Source organism: Globicephala melas, chromosome 18 (assembly GCF_963455315.2).
Source record: "Globicephala melas chromosome 18, mGloMel1.2, whole genome shotgun sequence".
Taxonomy (NCBI): domain Eukaryota; kingdom Metazoa; phylum Chordata; class Mammalia; order Artiodactyla; family Delphinidae; genus Globicephala; species Globicephala melas.
The window spans coordinates 995,123-1,010,732 of NC_083331.1; the positions used below are offsets into that span (position 1 = coordinate 995,123).

Here is a 15,610-nt window from a genome sequence, read left to right on the forward strand (position 1 = left end):
GGGCCCCGCCCGCGCCCGCGCAGTAACCAGCAGAACAGGGACGTGGGCGGGGTGGCTGGCTACGCGCACGCGTACACCGCCCACTCGGGCGCTTCCGGCAGGCGGTTGGGTCCCGCGTCAGTCGCTGGGCCGCCTCGTGCTGGTGGGAGGCGGCGCACTCAGCAGGTGCTTCAGATGGAGGCAATAAAAGGTACTTGAGGTTTTAACTAGATTCCCTTCAGGTCAAACGCATACGAAGGGACCTGCTCTTTTGCACTCGATACGCTTGTACGTTTCACAGACATTAAGGCTCTGTCTGCTCCGTCTCCTCCGTCTAATCGAGAAATTCGGACATTAACCTGAAGCTTTATAGTAAAGATAGCATTAGAAAAAACCTTTAAAACCCTGCGCTCGACTTCCTCCGCGGTGTGCTCTCCCTTCCCAAACCTGACGTGGTTAAGGTGAGACCAGCACCTGCACCTGTCACGCTGGGGTTCGCTGTGAAGAGGGCGAGAGGCGTCTGAACCGAAGACGCACGCGCTGTCTCCGCGCTGAAATAAGACCAGCTACTACTCCGGCAAATAGTCTCATTATGAAGCCACTACAATTTCTATGGAAATGACCCAAACGTAGGATGGTGTTGGTCAGCCCACTGGCTCAGTCCTTCAGAGCCTCCAGGGAGGAGTGCGCTCGCAGGCCGGCTCTAAGGCACCCAACACAGCACCTGCACACGGAAAGGAAGGCTCCCTTCCACCCTGGCAGTTACCAATTATAAGTGATGAATTCACTTTCCATTCTCCAAGGCTATCTATCTGTATTATGTTCCTACCTTCTTTTCCTTCATTTTCCTTACCAATCGTATGGATCTTGTTAAGTTAAATTCTGCTAAATAGCTTTACATCCTTTCGGTGTAAGGTAAGGATATAAATGAAAAAACAGGTTTACAGCTTTGGCAGTACCATAATTTCCATTTTAAAAACTGTTTCCGGGCTTACAGCGATCCATACTTTTTTTTTCTTTGATTGCTTTGATGACAACTCCACTAAGCCAGGTATTTCAAAACCAGCTGTAACTTATTAGCAAAGGAGCAGGAAAGCAAACATACACAAGCTAAAAGAAAGCAACATGAACCGAGAAACCACCACCAACTTTTATGGCAGTATACTTTTTACAGAGGTAGTGTTCCATACATAGGAAACTGCCTTGGCTAAACAGGAAGGCTTACGTTAAAGCAAATTAGTTTTGGTTTGAAACAGATCTATTTTAAGCTTTCAAAGTTTCAGTTGCTTTCATATCATGTGACACGATAGTGTTATCTGCATGTAATGTGTATTACTATGTTGTTTTTATAATTAAAGTGACCATAATTGTCAGGAAGTTCAAATAGTTACACCTCCACCAATAGTGCTGACTGCTCAGACAGCATGTCACAGTGATACATGAAGATCAGAATTTTCCAGATGAAACTTTTGCAATGTAATGTAACGGTTTTTGCAAATCATAAAAAATTTAAAATATTAAGAGGCAATTTTATCATCATTGAAATAAAGGGGAAATTACAGGAATTCCGTGGCGGTCCAGTGGTTAGGACTCCACGCTTTCACTGCTGAGGGTCAGGGTTCAAGCCCTGGTTGGGGAACTGAGATCCCACAAGCCGCGAGCTAAGTTAAGTAAGTAAATAAATGGGAAATTATTTGTCCAGTAAACTGGACTTGCCAGGCAAGTTCAAATCAACCTTAATTCAGGAATTACTCCTTTTGTGTATTCAGAAGTGATTTTTGTTCGTCATGCTACTCTTCAGAAACGGAGCATAAAAGAAATGGAGATTACTCTGGAAAGACCTCTTTAGAGATGGAGCGAGACTTGGTTTTCCTCTCTAAAAATATCTAGTATAACCTATACTTACAAGAACACAGATTCAGGTTTTTCTTCCTTCTTTTAGTGGTTTGTTACCAAATTACTCAAATTAACCCAAGTATGCTGCAAAGGATAGTCCCTAGAAGTCTAGTCCCATAAGGTGCTTTGTGAAGAGGCCACCACGTAAGGAAAGTCGGATTAAGATCTTCCCCTACAGCCTCCCAACGTGCACTTGTGCAGTAAAGCATTTAACTTCACACAGTAAAGAAACTAGTTTTATTTCTCCAATTACTTGGTAACAGCTAAGTTATAAAGAATTAGTGGCGCATGAAACTTATTTGGGGAATCACTATTAGGCCTTTTTGTTGTGGGAATAATACGAGCATATTCAACAGAAACTGAAACCACTGACTTAAATAGATCAATTCTCTCATTTAGAAAAGAAGATGCAGTAAATAATACAGTTAACTCTATCATAATACCACCGGAGTGAATGACTATCAGGTGTCAGACTTTGTGTTAGGACACATTTATCTAGTGGAGCAAAATGTGTTCTTATCAATGATCTTTAAACAGAATGGAATTTATTGAGCATCTACTATTATATTTTATCCATCACTGTGCTTTCAATTTGTTCTTTGGGAATTAACAACACTTCTGGTCCTATGATAAGATGACAGACTGTGGAAATCCATGTAAACCCTAAGTAGTGTAGCTGTGAACTGAATCTAGGTCTCCCGGCCTCTACCCTGTACTCTGCCAGTTCAAAGAGCTTTACCAAATCAGTCCTCAGAAAGGACCATCCAGGGCAGTGCAGTTATGAGCTGCAAAATTGCAGCCTAAGATTTGGAGCTTACTAAAAGGAATACTTGAAAACTGACCTGGCAAAGTAATCAGTAGTGAACACTATCGAAACTTAAAAACAAAACTGCTAACTACTATGGGAATAAAAATACTTAGCACATCCCTGTTTAAACTCTCTCTGCAGGACTTCCCTGGAGGTCCAGTGGTTAAGATTCCGCGCTTCCAATGCAGGGGGTGCGGGTTCGATCCCTGGTCGGGGAACTAAGATCCCACATGCTGCGTGGCACAGCCCAAATTTTTTTTTGATAAAATATAAATAAATAAAAATAAACTCTCTTTGCTTCTGTTTTTTTTCATTTATCAGTTCTGGGAAGCATCAATGACTTAACCACAGTTCACTCTCTTGCTGGATCAAGTAATTTACACTGCAAGAGCTCAGCAGGATGTTGACTTACGTGCTAGAACCGACAGAGTATGCTACCATTGGGACTGTATGGAGACTCCAAGCAAAAGATTTTCTCCTTAGTATCACCGAATATGCCCTTTGCTTCCATTTAGTTTTAAAAGATCTGCCATTCGAGATTACAAAGAGTGCACGATCCTATGTTTAAGAAACAAACAAAAATGTTTCACAATCTAATTAATGCACCAAAGTCATCATTCATAAACCACTCAATATAAACAGACTGTATTTTTAGAGAGCACCAATATTTTAAAGATGTCTTTTAAGAAACAATACCAGATTTTTATATCTGGGGCCTCTAAAATCATCCACAGCTCCCTCCAATGAAAGGTGATCAGCCTGGGCCTAAGGCTTCCCCCTTGAAAATGAATGAGCTCTACTTAGTTCCTAAACAGCCTAATGGTTCTTTATCCATCCTTGGAGTGGAATCAGATCTCAGTATAACCTAAGAAATACCATTACAAATCAATGAACATTCCAAGCAATATAAAGTTTAAAATAAATATATTTTCAAAACGCATTTTCTTCCTTAAAAAAAATAACTTTTCACTGCATATGTTTACAAGATTTAGAATTAGGTAAAAAGGAAAGTCTGTCTGACACACAGAAGAATGGTACCTTTCCACTTTCCCTGAAAGGCCAAAAAGAATGACCCAAACTACGTTTACTACAAATATGCCCTGAATCCAATGATTTAACTAGTAACTCTGAAATTGTTTCTAAGGTTGTGAGCTGAGATAAAAATAAATATGCTCAATATTACAGAGTCTAAACGAAACTTCGATTTTCTTTCTGAATTCTGGAGATTCTATTAGGGGTGGGTGTTCTCCCAGAAGGTAATGCAAATCCCTATTTTACCTGTGCAGATATGTCCTCATGTCTTTTATTTAAAATTATTCTGATTGTGTAATGTCCCCAGTGTCAGTCACCCTAGGCTGGTAAATGAACTATAGCACCATTCAATAAGTTTCATGCAACAGTCTAGCTAGACACCCATGAACAAATCACACATGGTCAAAACAAAAATGTCATAAAAATATTTAGTGAAAAGACATATTTTAACTCCCATTTATGGATTAAAAAATACAAATAAAATTTTATATTCAGCTTGTAACTGGCTCAGTACATGGCCTTATTTCCTAAAATCGTATTGTAGCATCTTTTGAAAAATTAAATGCAACTTTATACCTTTATTAATAATGTTAATAGAGGTAAATATTTAAACAGTATACTCATCCCTGGGTCTCTTAAAAAAACTGAAAAGTCAGTATAAGTTTAAAATTTTAATATTTATAAATTTAAAAAATTTTACACGTGCTGAATGGTAGCAGTGCTAACATTTTGTGACCATTAAACCAGAAACTCACTGCATGGAGCCTTTTCCTTTGTACAGAGAACCAAATCACAATACCAACCTTTGCAATCTGTCAATAATTGTATGTGGTAAAAGACACCACACCAGGTAGCCCGGGCTCAGGACACACTTGAGGTCACATCCCCGTTAGGTACATAGTGCAGATGCAGTGCTGAATGTCAGGCTAGGAAAATTAGCTGTTAGTACATTCTGACAGCTCCTAAGAGCTGAGAGGCCTAAGAAAACAGACTTAGAAGAAAAGCCAAAAACAAAATCTCTCCACTGCTGGGAAGTCTGGGACCAGGCGAAGAGCAAACCACAGAGGACGAGGGGGACAAAGATAGTTTGCAGTGTGAGCCTCGGGGGGCTAACACACGGGCCTCCCCGCCACCACGTTTCCGCCTTTACAAAGGCTTACGTGTACAGAGCTAGGGGCCAGAAACACATCCCCTCATCCATCCTCTTTAGAACAGAATGGATGCCCATTATTAAGCTTTTATCTTTACCTGAACCAAATACAGTCTTTGGCTAAATATGTCATGGGTTCCCATTATAATCAATCAGGAATACTTCACATTTCTTACATCTAAATTAAATCGTTTAAAGTTCAACGTGAACCATGGCACTCACTGCAAATTAATTTGAGCTCAGCAATATACCTAAAGCTGGACATTTTAAAATTTTAGAAAATCAATTTTTCAAGAATTCTTAGATGCAGTGTTTTCAGAATATAGTTACCAAGTCAGAGAATATCCACCTACATTTTAAAATAATTTAAAACATTATTACATCCTCAAATCAGCTATGTTGTTTTATAGAGGAATTTACAGAAAATTATAATGTTAAGAACTCATATCCAAATCAGTGCCTTATTCTCTGGTTTTGAAAAACCCCTAAGAAGTACTGAGGTTTCGAAACAGTTAATATTTTATTCAGGAGCTAACAATGATAATCATCTGTCAGAGACAGCGAACTTACTAAGGTCTAATGACAACACCTCTAATGACAGAGGTGGCAAACAGAAAGAAGTAAAATTGTAACAGACAAAAATAGTATTTTAAGGGTCCAACTGACACGGTAAATTAAGATACTCAAACTTGAAATCCTTGAAACTGACAACTTGTTCCCTTCAATACTTGAGGGGTTCATACGAGTATTAACAGAAATGGGAAATATGGTGATAGGAAAAATACGAAGACTTGACATTTTTTGGTAGAAGAGAAAGTTCAAAGACAGTAAGGGAAGTTAAATAATGCTGACTGGGGTAAGCATCACAGAGGTGTTTGGTTTTGAAATGCAAACTGTGAAAAAACAGTACTAACCATCTCCTCTGAACAGTGATGTAATATAATTAGAAACACGGTTTACAACGAAGTAAGACTAAATTCTTAAAACCAGTTTGAAAAAAATTCCAAAGCTTTTTTACATAAAAGGTCACACTGTTGAAAACTCACTGCAGTGATGGTTACATGCCACTGTCTCCCAACAGATGAAGAGACAGCAAGGACACTGTCAGATACTGTCTCAGGTGGCCTACCCCCCAGGCAGCCACCCATCCAGGACCACAAATGCAAACCAATCCTTCAAACAGAGCTACAAGAATTAGTTACAGGTGCTGCCACACAAATACAAACTGTGAAGGTACAAAGTCTGCAGAGACTGTGCCTTCAGAAATAAAAGGGCCAAGGAAAATAAAAGCAAGCAAAGACTGAACTGAAAACGGAGGTGATAGGATACTGTGTATGAATAAGAGAAAGTTTATAAAACACAGCATTATAAAAAATCAAATACTCAACAGTGTCCCTTTAACATATATAAAAAGGGGCACAAATAATGTTTTTGTTTTTAAAACTCCTTTGACAACAGTTTTAGCAGTAAAAATCAATTTACTAGAATTAAGCCAGTATTCTTGACACCCACTGGGCCAAAAGCATTAAAACAAAACGCCCCAAAACTGAAAAGCCAACAAACACAGCTGAAGACAAAACTTGACAAAATAAAAGCCCCAAACTAAACAAATATCCAATCAGGAAAACAAACTGCGAACAACTGAAAAGAGCCTGGCTGTTGCCATTAAGTGGCCTTTCCCACTACCTAAAAACGGTGGTGGCGTTTCCTTCCAGTTTGCCACTAACCAACATTCTGATGATATCTTATGTATTATTTGGTCCAATCTGAAGAAACTCTTGTTTCAATTAAAAGCGGTCTAATGAAAATGCAGGACTGTAATAAAATCTGGGCAAACAGCAAATACATCTGTCTAGATAAAAGATATTAGATACAGATGCCCTTTTTGTTTACCATGGCATTCCTTTCCTACTCATCTTTATTTTCAATAACAACTTGATTACAGTTTTGTCACAGTCAGTGGACCAATCCAGTCGGCTGCGTGTCTTGGTGCCCTTAGGCAAAGGAACAGGGACATATTTAGCTCACAACTGCTGGGCGCTAGGGAGCTGGGAAACATGAAACACCAGAAACAATGCAAACAAAGTGACTACCGCTGCCTCTGACTTCAAGTTCTTTAAGGGAAAGAAGAAGAAATCTAAAAGTAAATGCACTGTCCAAAGTATGTTTAAGAACACAATAATACGCACGCTTCAGAAAGAGTGATACTAGTTTTGCCCCAGATGTCTTTTAAGACTTTTTGCTCCACCTCGGTTATGTTCTCAGAAAGCCGTGGCTCTAGGCTTTGCTTTCATCTGCGTCCAGCGGCACCTGCCCAGGCTGGGTGGAATTCAGATGCTCCGTCTGCTTAACTGCAACTGCCAAGAGCACGGAGCTGCCCTCACCGCTGTGCAGCCGTGCATGGGGAGGCGCATCCACTCTGTGCAGTCCAGCTGTTACCACCACATTCGGAGGTCAGCCGAGCACACGATGTTAAGGACGGGACGAGAAAGCCCGCCCGTCGGAGGCGCAGTTTCAGAACGCGCCTGTTACTGTGCTGTGTGATTCTGACACTGAAGTGGGCAGTGTCACGTGCCCGGTGTTTATAAGTTAGCTTTCCTTTCCATAATTTAAGCTGGCACACAAAGTTAAGGGGAGCATGGCAGCAGTACAAAAATCCTGATTAGAAAAATCAAACTACAGGATCTAAAGTGAGTTTTTTAATCTCTTAAATTTACACGGCTCCTGTGAAATGAGTATAACACCCACTCTAGAATAATTACTGCCCTAATGTCCCAATGTGTGAGAGTCTATATGAATCAGTAATTCACACCCTTTAAAATAGTTATTGCTTAAGCAAGCCATTCAGAGCAAATTATTAGCCATGGGCTACGTGGCTGGACAGAAACATACTCAGAAAGTTACACTACATCTGAATGAGCCTTTCACTTCACCCATAAAACCACATAAATACACACAATCAAGAGGGCCCCACGTTCACAGCAGCTAACACCCTAACCCGACTCTGAAGCAGCAAGACTGGATTTCTTACTAAACAAATCTGCTTTGTGTAATTCCTTCTTAAAATTAAGGCAATGAAATGGCTACAGTTCCTAAAGTTCTTCTTATGGAACAAAAATATACATGTATTTTCCTCCTCAAGTTCAGGCATCAGAGTAGGTTCACAAAACCTGCAATTACCGGGCTGCTGTGACACAAGACAGACAGGGAGAGCGTGGTAACAGGAAGCCAAACACCTGGCGGTGCCCTTCCCCCTGCCCAGTCCCCTCCCCCTCCTCAAAGGGAGGGCTGGGCAAGCACACCCCTCTAGACGCTTTCCGGCCTTCTGCACTGACTGAAAACTGCAGGGGTGGCAGAGGAGAGGCGCTTATCAAAACCAAGAATCCAAGGTCCAACAAACAAATGCTGACTCTGAGGGTCTGTCTACAGGTGGGCCCAGGAATCTGTCTTTTCAACCAGCTCCTCAGTGACACAGATGAGCAGATATCCAGCTGATATCTGATAGTGAAAACGCTAAACTTTGGGTAGCCACCTAATGCTTTGATAAAGAGGGAAAAGGCACTGAATACGTATTTCATGGTGCCCATATCTCTTTGCACATATGTGGAATTTCATTTTGAGAATCTGAAATCACCATTCAAAAGCTACAAGACCTACGACGGACTGAGGGTAATGCTTCCCTGCACCACACAGTGCCCTGCCAGGCTCCCAAAATCCAAACGGCCAACGAACTGACAAAAAGGACAAGACTCAAGTCAACTGTTAGCAATTCAGTGCACTTTGCAGGAAGGATCTGATTAAGCATAAAGCTCTGTTGTTTATTTTACACAAAGGAGACCACCAACATTTGCCATAAACTCTTCTAAACTCTTCAGGAAGGCCATCTTCTGCTTCCGGTCCAGCACAGGGGGCGTGCTGCTTGCAGTGAGCTTGTTGAAGGCGTCTGCTAATCTCTGGTAAATAACTGGGTCTTGCTGACTTGACAGTAATGTTTCAACCAGTTCAGAATATTCCGCCTGTTGAAGAGATAAGTACACATAAGAACACGCACCTTCCTCCAATACCACACGAAATACAAAGTAGTGGGCTACGGGGGTCCCAAAGGCAGGGTCTGACAGCTCTTTTGAATATTTAACATTTACTAAAAGTTTACTGTCATCTAGGTACCGTTCCAAGCTTTTCCATTAGTAACTCACTGTTTTATAACAACCGTGTGAGGAAGATATCGTTTATATCCCTGTTTTACACACCAAAGTTCTTCCACACGGTGAGATCACACAACCTACCCAAGAGCACAGGCCTCTGAGCAAGAACCGGCCACGCGGCGCCAGAACCCATACGATCACCTACCTTGTCACGCTGCCTCTTCCTTCTGTGTTTTCAAAGCACTTTTTTTTTTTGCATTTTACGATAGATTCTTAGTACGACAGATTTACGGTAGATTCTCAGGCCCTAAGTCTGCAAGCTGACTCTCAAATTTCCTGGAGGTTTACACAGACGTCTTGCCCACACGGCGGCAGCCACGACACGGCAGATGCGCACACGTGCAGATGGGGGCTGCGTGGGAGGTGGCGAGGGGCGGAAGGGAGCGCTGTGCAGAGGGGCTCCCCGAGGAAGGGGCTCAGCGACACAGAACAGTAGGGCATGGCTGGAGTTTTCCTGGGTTTACTGCCCTGCATGTAAAGCCTTACACAGAGGAGAGGGTGTGGGGTTAAGGGGAACGGAACCGGGGCAGCTCTCAAAGCTAAGCTCTCATGAGAAAAGCAGGCCTGTCACTCTTCCTCATTAGCTTCTTGGGATGTCATGATAGATGCAAATGGGGAAACCAGATGTTAACTCCATTTGGAAAAGAGTAGTAAGGCACGCCCCCACCGCACGAGTCCAGGGGGCCACGCTAGCTGCCCTTCCCAGAGGCAGGCCTGCGCACGGGGATAAGTATAAACTCAAGTCCCCCCCACCCACCGCGCCCCCTGCCTGAGAAATGGCAGTGCCTCCAGGGCCAGCCCAGCCCCAGTCCCTGATCCCTTGTCTACAACGTGCACCCAGGTTTTTAAAAGGACATCAGAGGGGCTTTCCTGGTGGCGCAGTGGTTGAGAGTCCGCCTGCCGATGCAGGGGACACGGGTTCGTGCCCCGGTCCGGGAAGATCCCACGTGCCGCGGAGCGGCTGGGCCCGTGAGCCATGGCCGCTGAGCCTGCGCGTCCGGAGCCTGTGCTCCGCAACGGGAAAGGCCACAACAGTGAGAGGCCCGCGTACCGCAAAAAAAAAAAAAAGACATCAGAACGCAACGGCTTATGTATGCAGAGCAAGGAGGTCCACCCCCAAGAAGGGCACCATCCGCAGAAGGCAGTATCCAGGGCAGAGGCAAGAGATGAGCCCAGAGCCGCCCCACCTGGGGCGCAGGTGCTGCAGGAAGGGGGTCTTTAAGTATCATGCAAGACTCCTCAAAATCCTCCCTTTTTAAAAGAAGGGAAATAAAATCAAACCCTGCGTACCAGTCACAGCAAATGCTACAGCCTCTATACTGAAGGAAAAAAAAAAAAAAAAAAGCTGCTCTGGCCGATGACTTGGTCATGCTGGGTTGTGTGCCTGTGCGTGGGGAGGAGGGGTGGGGGTACAGACTGGAAACCGAGGCAGCTGAGGACCCGACACAGCTCTTCTCGCACACCTGCCGGGCACCCTCCACAGGGACAGGGCGGGACAGGCGAGCCAGCCTAACCTCCTCTGCTACAGCCCCCGTCACGGGGTGCTGCAGAGGCTTTCCAGGCCCCAACCAACCAGTTTCCAGACTGCGCTACAAATAACACACTGCGGCTTTCCTGCTTTCTGAAGGCAGACTCGTCGGGGTCCCCAGGTCTATCCATCTTGATTCCTCGCAAAGCTGTGAGTTCCTCAACGACAGAGACTGTGTCTCCGTTACTTTGTCCTGAGTCCTGGTTCCCAGCACAGCTGTGTAAGGACAAGCTTTAGGGCAGCGATCGACATAAAGGACGGTTCATAACAGTGGAGAAGGGAAAGTAGTTGCTATTAACAGCTTGTCAGATAAACACAAAATTAAACGTTAGAGCTATTGAGAGTGTGAAGAAATACAGCCTTGGACTTCCCTGGTGGTGCAGTGGTTAAGAATCCGCCTGCCAATGCAGGGGACACGGGTTCGAGTCCTGGTCTGGGAAGATCCCACATGCCGCAGAGCAACTAAGCCCGTGCGTCACAACTACTGAGCCTGCGATCTAGAGCCTGCGAGCCACAACTACTGAAGCTTGCGCGCCTAGAGCCCGTGCACTGCAACAAGAGAAGCCACCACAGTGAGAAGCCCACGCACCGCAACGAAGAGTAGCCCCCCGCTCGCCGCAACTAGAGGAAGCCCGCGCGCAGCAATGGAGACCCAACACAGCCAAAAATAAATAAAAAAGAAAAGAAATACAGCCTCACCGAATGGTGCGGAAGCACCGAGGCACAGACCCTCTGAGGACTGAGGGACAAACAGCCCATCTGTCTGAAAATCCCCTCACTACACAGAGCGAGGGGCCCGGGGAGGCGCGTCCAGTACCTGATGCAAGCACACCAGCGTGTAGAACGCCTCGCCAGCCGCGGTGGTCATTTCTGTGTTGTGCTTTTGCAAAACCAGCATATCAAACACCAGCTGAAAGTACACAGTAACACCTCTCAATAAAGACACATGATGACCATATAACCCTCCAGACGCTCCCCATTGCGAAAGGGAAAAAGGAGGACAAAGAGGTTATTCTTCTTTATTAAACAAATCTGAAAAGTAAAGAAAATGGTTTTTAAAAAATCCAAGGATAACATGAAGATGTTATTGCTTGCTGTGGTGTATGAAATAATCAAATTATCAAATTCCATGTTATATTCACCACATAAAATTTCAGGAACACAAAATAACCGTGGAGGATAACGTATCCAAGAAAGCTGATCTCCAAAAACTGCAGTGAACAGAAAGGCATGATCTCCTCGTGGATGAAGGTGCTGCCCCCTGGAGGGAAGACCCCCCCCCCCCCGCCCTCCCCGGGCAATGACTGCACCCAAACATCTCACCTTGAGGAAGTGCCGTGTTGCCAGGAAAAGTGGCGAGTCTGTCTCCTGTGCTTTTGCACACTGTTCAGCTAACGGGGTCAAAGCTTCCAGGCACAGCTGGCAAACCTCCGAACTCATTCTGATCACGAAGGTCAAAGAACAAACTAGAGATACTTGACTTACAGAAGATAAACAACTAAAGCTATTATCCAATGGATGGCTGTTTCTAGAAGGTGAGTACGTCGGTGAGTCTTTACTGAGCTAGGTGAGGACAGGAGAGTCCCAGTGTTTCCAAGATTATCCGTATGTGTCTGGGGCCCAGGACTGGAGCTTTGTGTGTGTTCTGACTGTGATGCACACAACCAAGTGGCAAAGATCAGAGACGCGGCAACAGGATGTGGCACTACTACCTGGGCTCCATGAGACAGTGACTTTGGGGCCCGGGGCCGAATGCCTCTGGGTCTGTGAAAGGAGGACGAGGGGGCAGGTTAATGAAAGAAACACAGAAGTAGGGTAGCTATAGGCATGACTGCTTTTTAAAGAAATAAGACTGAACCACAAAAGAAAAAATACAAATTTTGAAAACTTTTCTTCTAGCAACCTTTTTCCCTAGTGACAAGTGATCACGATGTTCACTCAAAGGATATGACGTCATTCCTAGTTCCAACGAGTACATCAGACTTTTAAAAAGATCTTCAGGAAGCTGTGGTATTTTTTCAGGAAAAATCTCACAGATAAATGTGATTAATTTGTAGTATTGATTACAAAGGGTTGGAAACTGAAAAAGAAATATTAAATATTTAGATGTTTAATGATATCTAACTTGTTTTCATTAATGGAATAAAGTAATAACCATCAAGCTTCTAAGTATAATGATTTGTTTAAAACATATACAGGATACAGAAAACACAAAGACCTAATTAAATGTAAAAGTGAGTTACAAAAACGGGAACACTTTAGTAACTAATATGAAAGTAACACGTAGCAGAAACAGTCATCTTCTGGATAGTTACCAAAGCCATAGCCAATTCCAGGTGTTCTATGTTTACCTTGGAAAAGTGAACAAAGCAGCCAAATCTCAAATTACTAAATGGCCTGTGAATAAAAGCATTTGCATTCAAGCATGTGGAAAAATACAAGAACGTAATACAAACTGTTAAAATCAGGATTAGAACGGAGTATTCAGCCTTGCACACTTCCAACATCTATTTACTGGTTGCACAGTCCTGGAGAACTGAGGTAAAAGGCAGGTAATCTACAGCTAACCTCATTTAAGAAAATACACATCTAAATGTCTAATGGTTTATTTGATGAATAAACACCAAAAAACAAAAGAACCCGAAAAGCAAATCAATACACAGAGCTTCCTAAACTTCCCATCCTGCTGGCTGCTTTCCGCAGAGACACTTCTCCAGGAGGGACAAGCCTACAGTCACAGCCGCGCGCTGGGAACCTAACAGCTCTCACTCTGACCCTCAACTGCACAGGCCCCTCCCAGCCCTGCTTCCTCCCCAGGCCCCTCCCTCTGCCCCTCTATTTTGTCCACCTCACTCTTCCTCTCCAACCTCTCACCTCCTGACAACGCAGAAGACACCCTCCCTCGATGGTACTCAGAGTGGGAGAAAGGGCAGCCTCATCACCACCACGCCCTTGACATCAACCAGTGAGAGAAACCAAGGCCCAGTACAGTCAGAACGTATGGAACTTGACCAGCTGTGTGAGCCCTGGTTTCTTACCATTCCATTTCTCCACGGAGCGGCTGGGAAATGCCCTCTGTCGCCCAAACCCTCAGCCTGAGAATGATGTTGGGAAAGCACCAGAGAAATACACTACACATGAAACTTCCTGTATTTGCTGAACGACAAATGACGAGGGAATCAAAACCGTGAACATCGGCACTTGGGTTCTAGAAGAACCAGCCTTTCCCTGACACTGAGGGATCAGTGAGTGCAGGGCTCCAGGGAAGGCATGGGTGTGAAGGACACAGGACAGCCACACAAACACTTTATTTCCACACACACTTAACAGATGAGTAGGTACTGGCCCCCTTAATTAAATCGGACGTGTATTCGTGCCTGAAATATCTTGAACCTTCGAGTTCAAGCATATGCGGTTTTAACTTCACATTCCTTTCTTCACTTACCTTCAAGAGGTCCTGTGACATCAAGGGCAGAATCAGGTTCACTCCATATAACACAACATCGGCTGCCGACACAGATCTGTTTGCTGCTGGCCCAGGCTCCTGACCCCTAAACACTTCATCTATAAAGTGAGAACAACGCAGTCTTACAGCCGTAACATCAATAAACCTACGAAGGTGGGTATGTTCTCCTGCATGAAAGTGAAAGCGAAGTCAAGCCCCCAAGACAAAATAAATCTACAAGAGGATAATACAGCCTTTCGTGTTGTCCTGTTTAGGGTCTGAATACTGGACGCAGATATTGTGTTTACATTATCATTCTACGACGATGAAAGTAAAACTAACGCTTAATCAATGTTTTTTGAAAAGTAAAATTGACCCCACTGACACATTGGTCATACTGTGAGTTAAATAATTTCCACAGTACTATTCACTTTTCTCCTAGGTGTGTGGGATTTTTCTAAGCTGGAAAGGAATGGGGGGAGATATAGGAATTAAATATTGCATTAAAAAAAGAAAGTTTTTTTTAAAAAGCTACTAATATGACAAAGGATTATTACCCTTAATCCATAAAGGAGGCACATAAATTACTCAGAATCTTAAAACCTTAACAGATAAAGGACCAAAATCCACAGACAAACACCTAACAAAACCATAAGCCCAATGAAAAAAAACAAGTTCGATCCAATCATTAAGCAAGCAATACAAAGTTTTTGAAGGTACTACTTCTGATTCATTAGATTACAAGTGACTTCTGAATGATAACATGTAAATGGTGGTGAGGATACAGTGTGATAGTTACCCTCAAAAGCAATATAATAAGAGACTTTTGAGCGCTGTATATAGTAAGGATATAAACATAAATTTAGACAGTGATTCATCCACAGAAGTAATGAGTTTATCACTGTAACAGCAAAGTTGTAAATACTCCAGATGTCCTGTATTACAAAAACAGGGTTAGGTTCCAAAATGTGGATTACCACGCAGCCATCAAAAAGTCATGAAAAATTTTAATGACAAGGAAGAGGCTAATAATACATTAATGAAAAAGGCAGAATATAAAATTATATTTGGAGCATAATCACAAAAAAATTATACAAAATAACCAAAAGGGAAATTAACAAAATGCAATTACTCTGGATTATGTCAAAGCATGGGTGATTTTTCTGTCCCTGTACTTCAAGTGTTTTCTATTATGAGCGTATTTACTTTCAGAACAAGGGGGAAAAAAAGGACAAAATGTGGTAAAAAAGCACTTCTACTTAAAAACCACGTTTTCAGCCTAATTCTGTACTTTTCTCCAAGAGCCTCAGTTCCAGCTGCAAGAATCCCATTTTCCAAAGCCGGGCATGGCGAGCCTGGATCCATCCAGTAGGAAGCCTGGGCCTGCTGGGCCGGGGCCATGGCAGGCTGGCCACCGCCGCTGGGTCTGCTCGAGAGACGGCTCCTGGCCTGGGTTGTGGGACTCAGCTCTGCAGCCACGGGCTCTGCCAGGGGCTCAAGAATGTCATGCAGAGGCTCATTTTCAGTTATGCTTTTATATCTCACCTGGTATGTTAATTTTATTTCA

General features: G+C 43.4%; 1 protein-coding gene across 3 annotated transcripts in view; it reads right to left on the bottom strand.

The window, feature by feature from the left end:
• Positions 1-1,970: 1,970 nt before the first annotated feature.
• Positions 1,971-15,610, bottom strand: part of XPO4 (exportin 4) — a 105,569-nt gene continuing 91,929 nt past the window's right edge. For all 3 annotated transcript variants that reach the window (XM_060287794.2, XM_060287795.2, XM_070044065.1), the window contains 5 exons: positions 14,044-14,162; positions 12,547-12,678; positions 11,922-12,038; positions 11,416-11,508; positions 1,971-8,881 (listed from right to left, as the gene is read on the bottom strand). In XM_060287794.2, the coding sequence (XP_060143777.1) occupies positions 8,684-8,881; positions 11,416-11,508; positions 11,922-12,038; positions 12,547-12,678; positions 14,044-14,162 (659 nt within the window). In that variant the 3' untranslated portion in view covers positions 1,971-8,683. The remainder of the gene's footprint in view (positions 8,882-11,415; positions 11,509-11,921; positions 12,039-12,546; positions 12,679-14,043; positions 14,163-15,610) is intronic.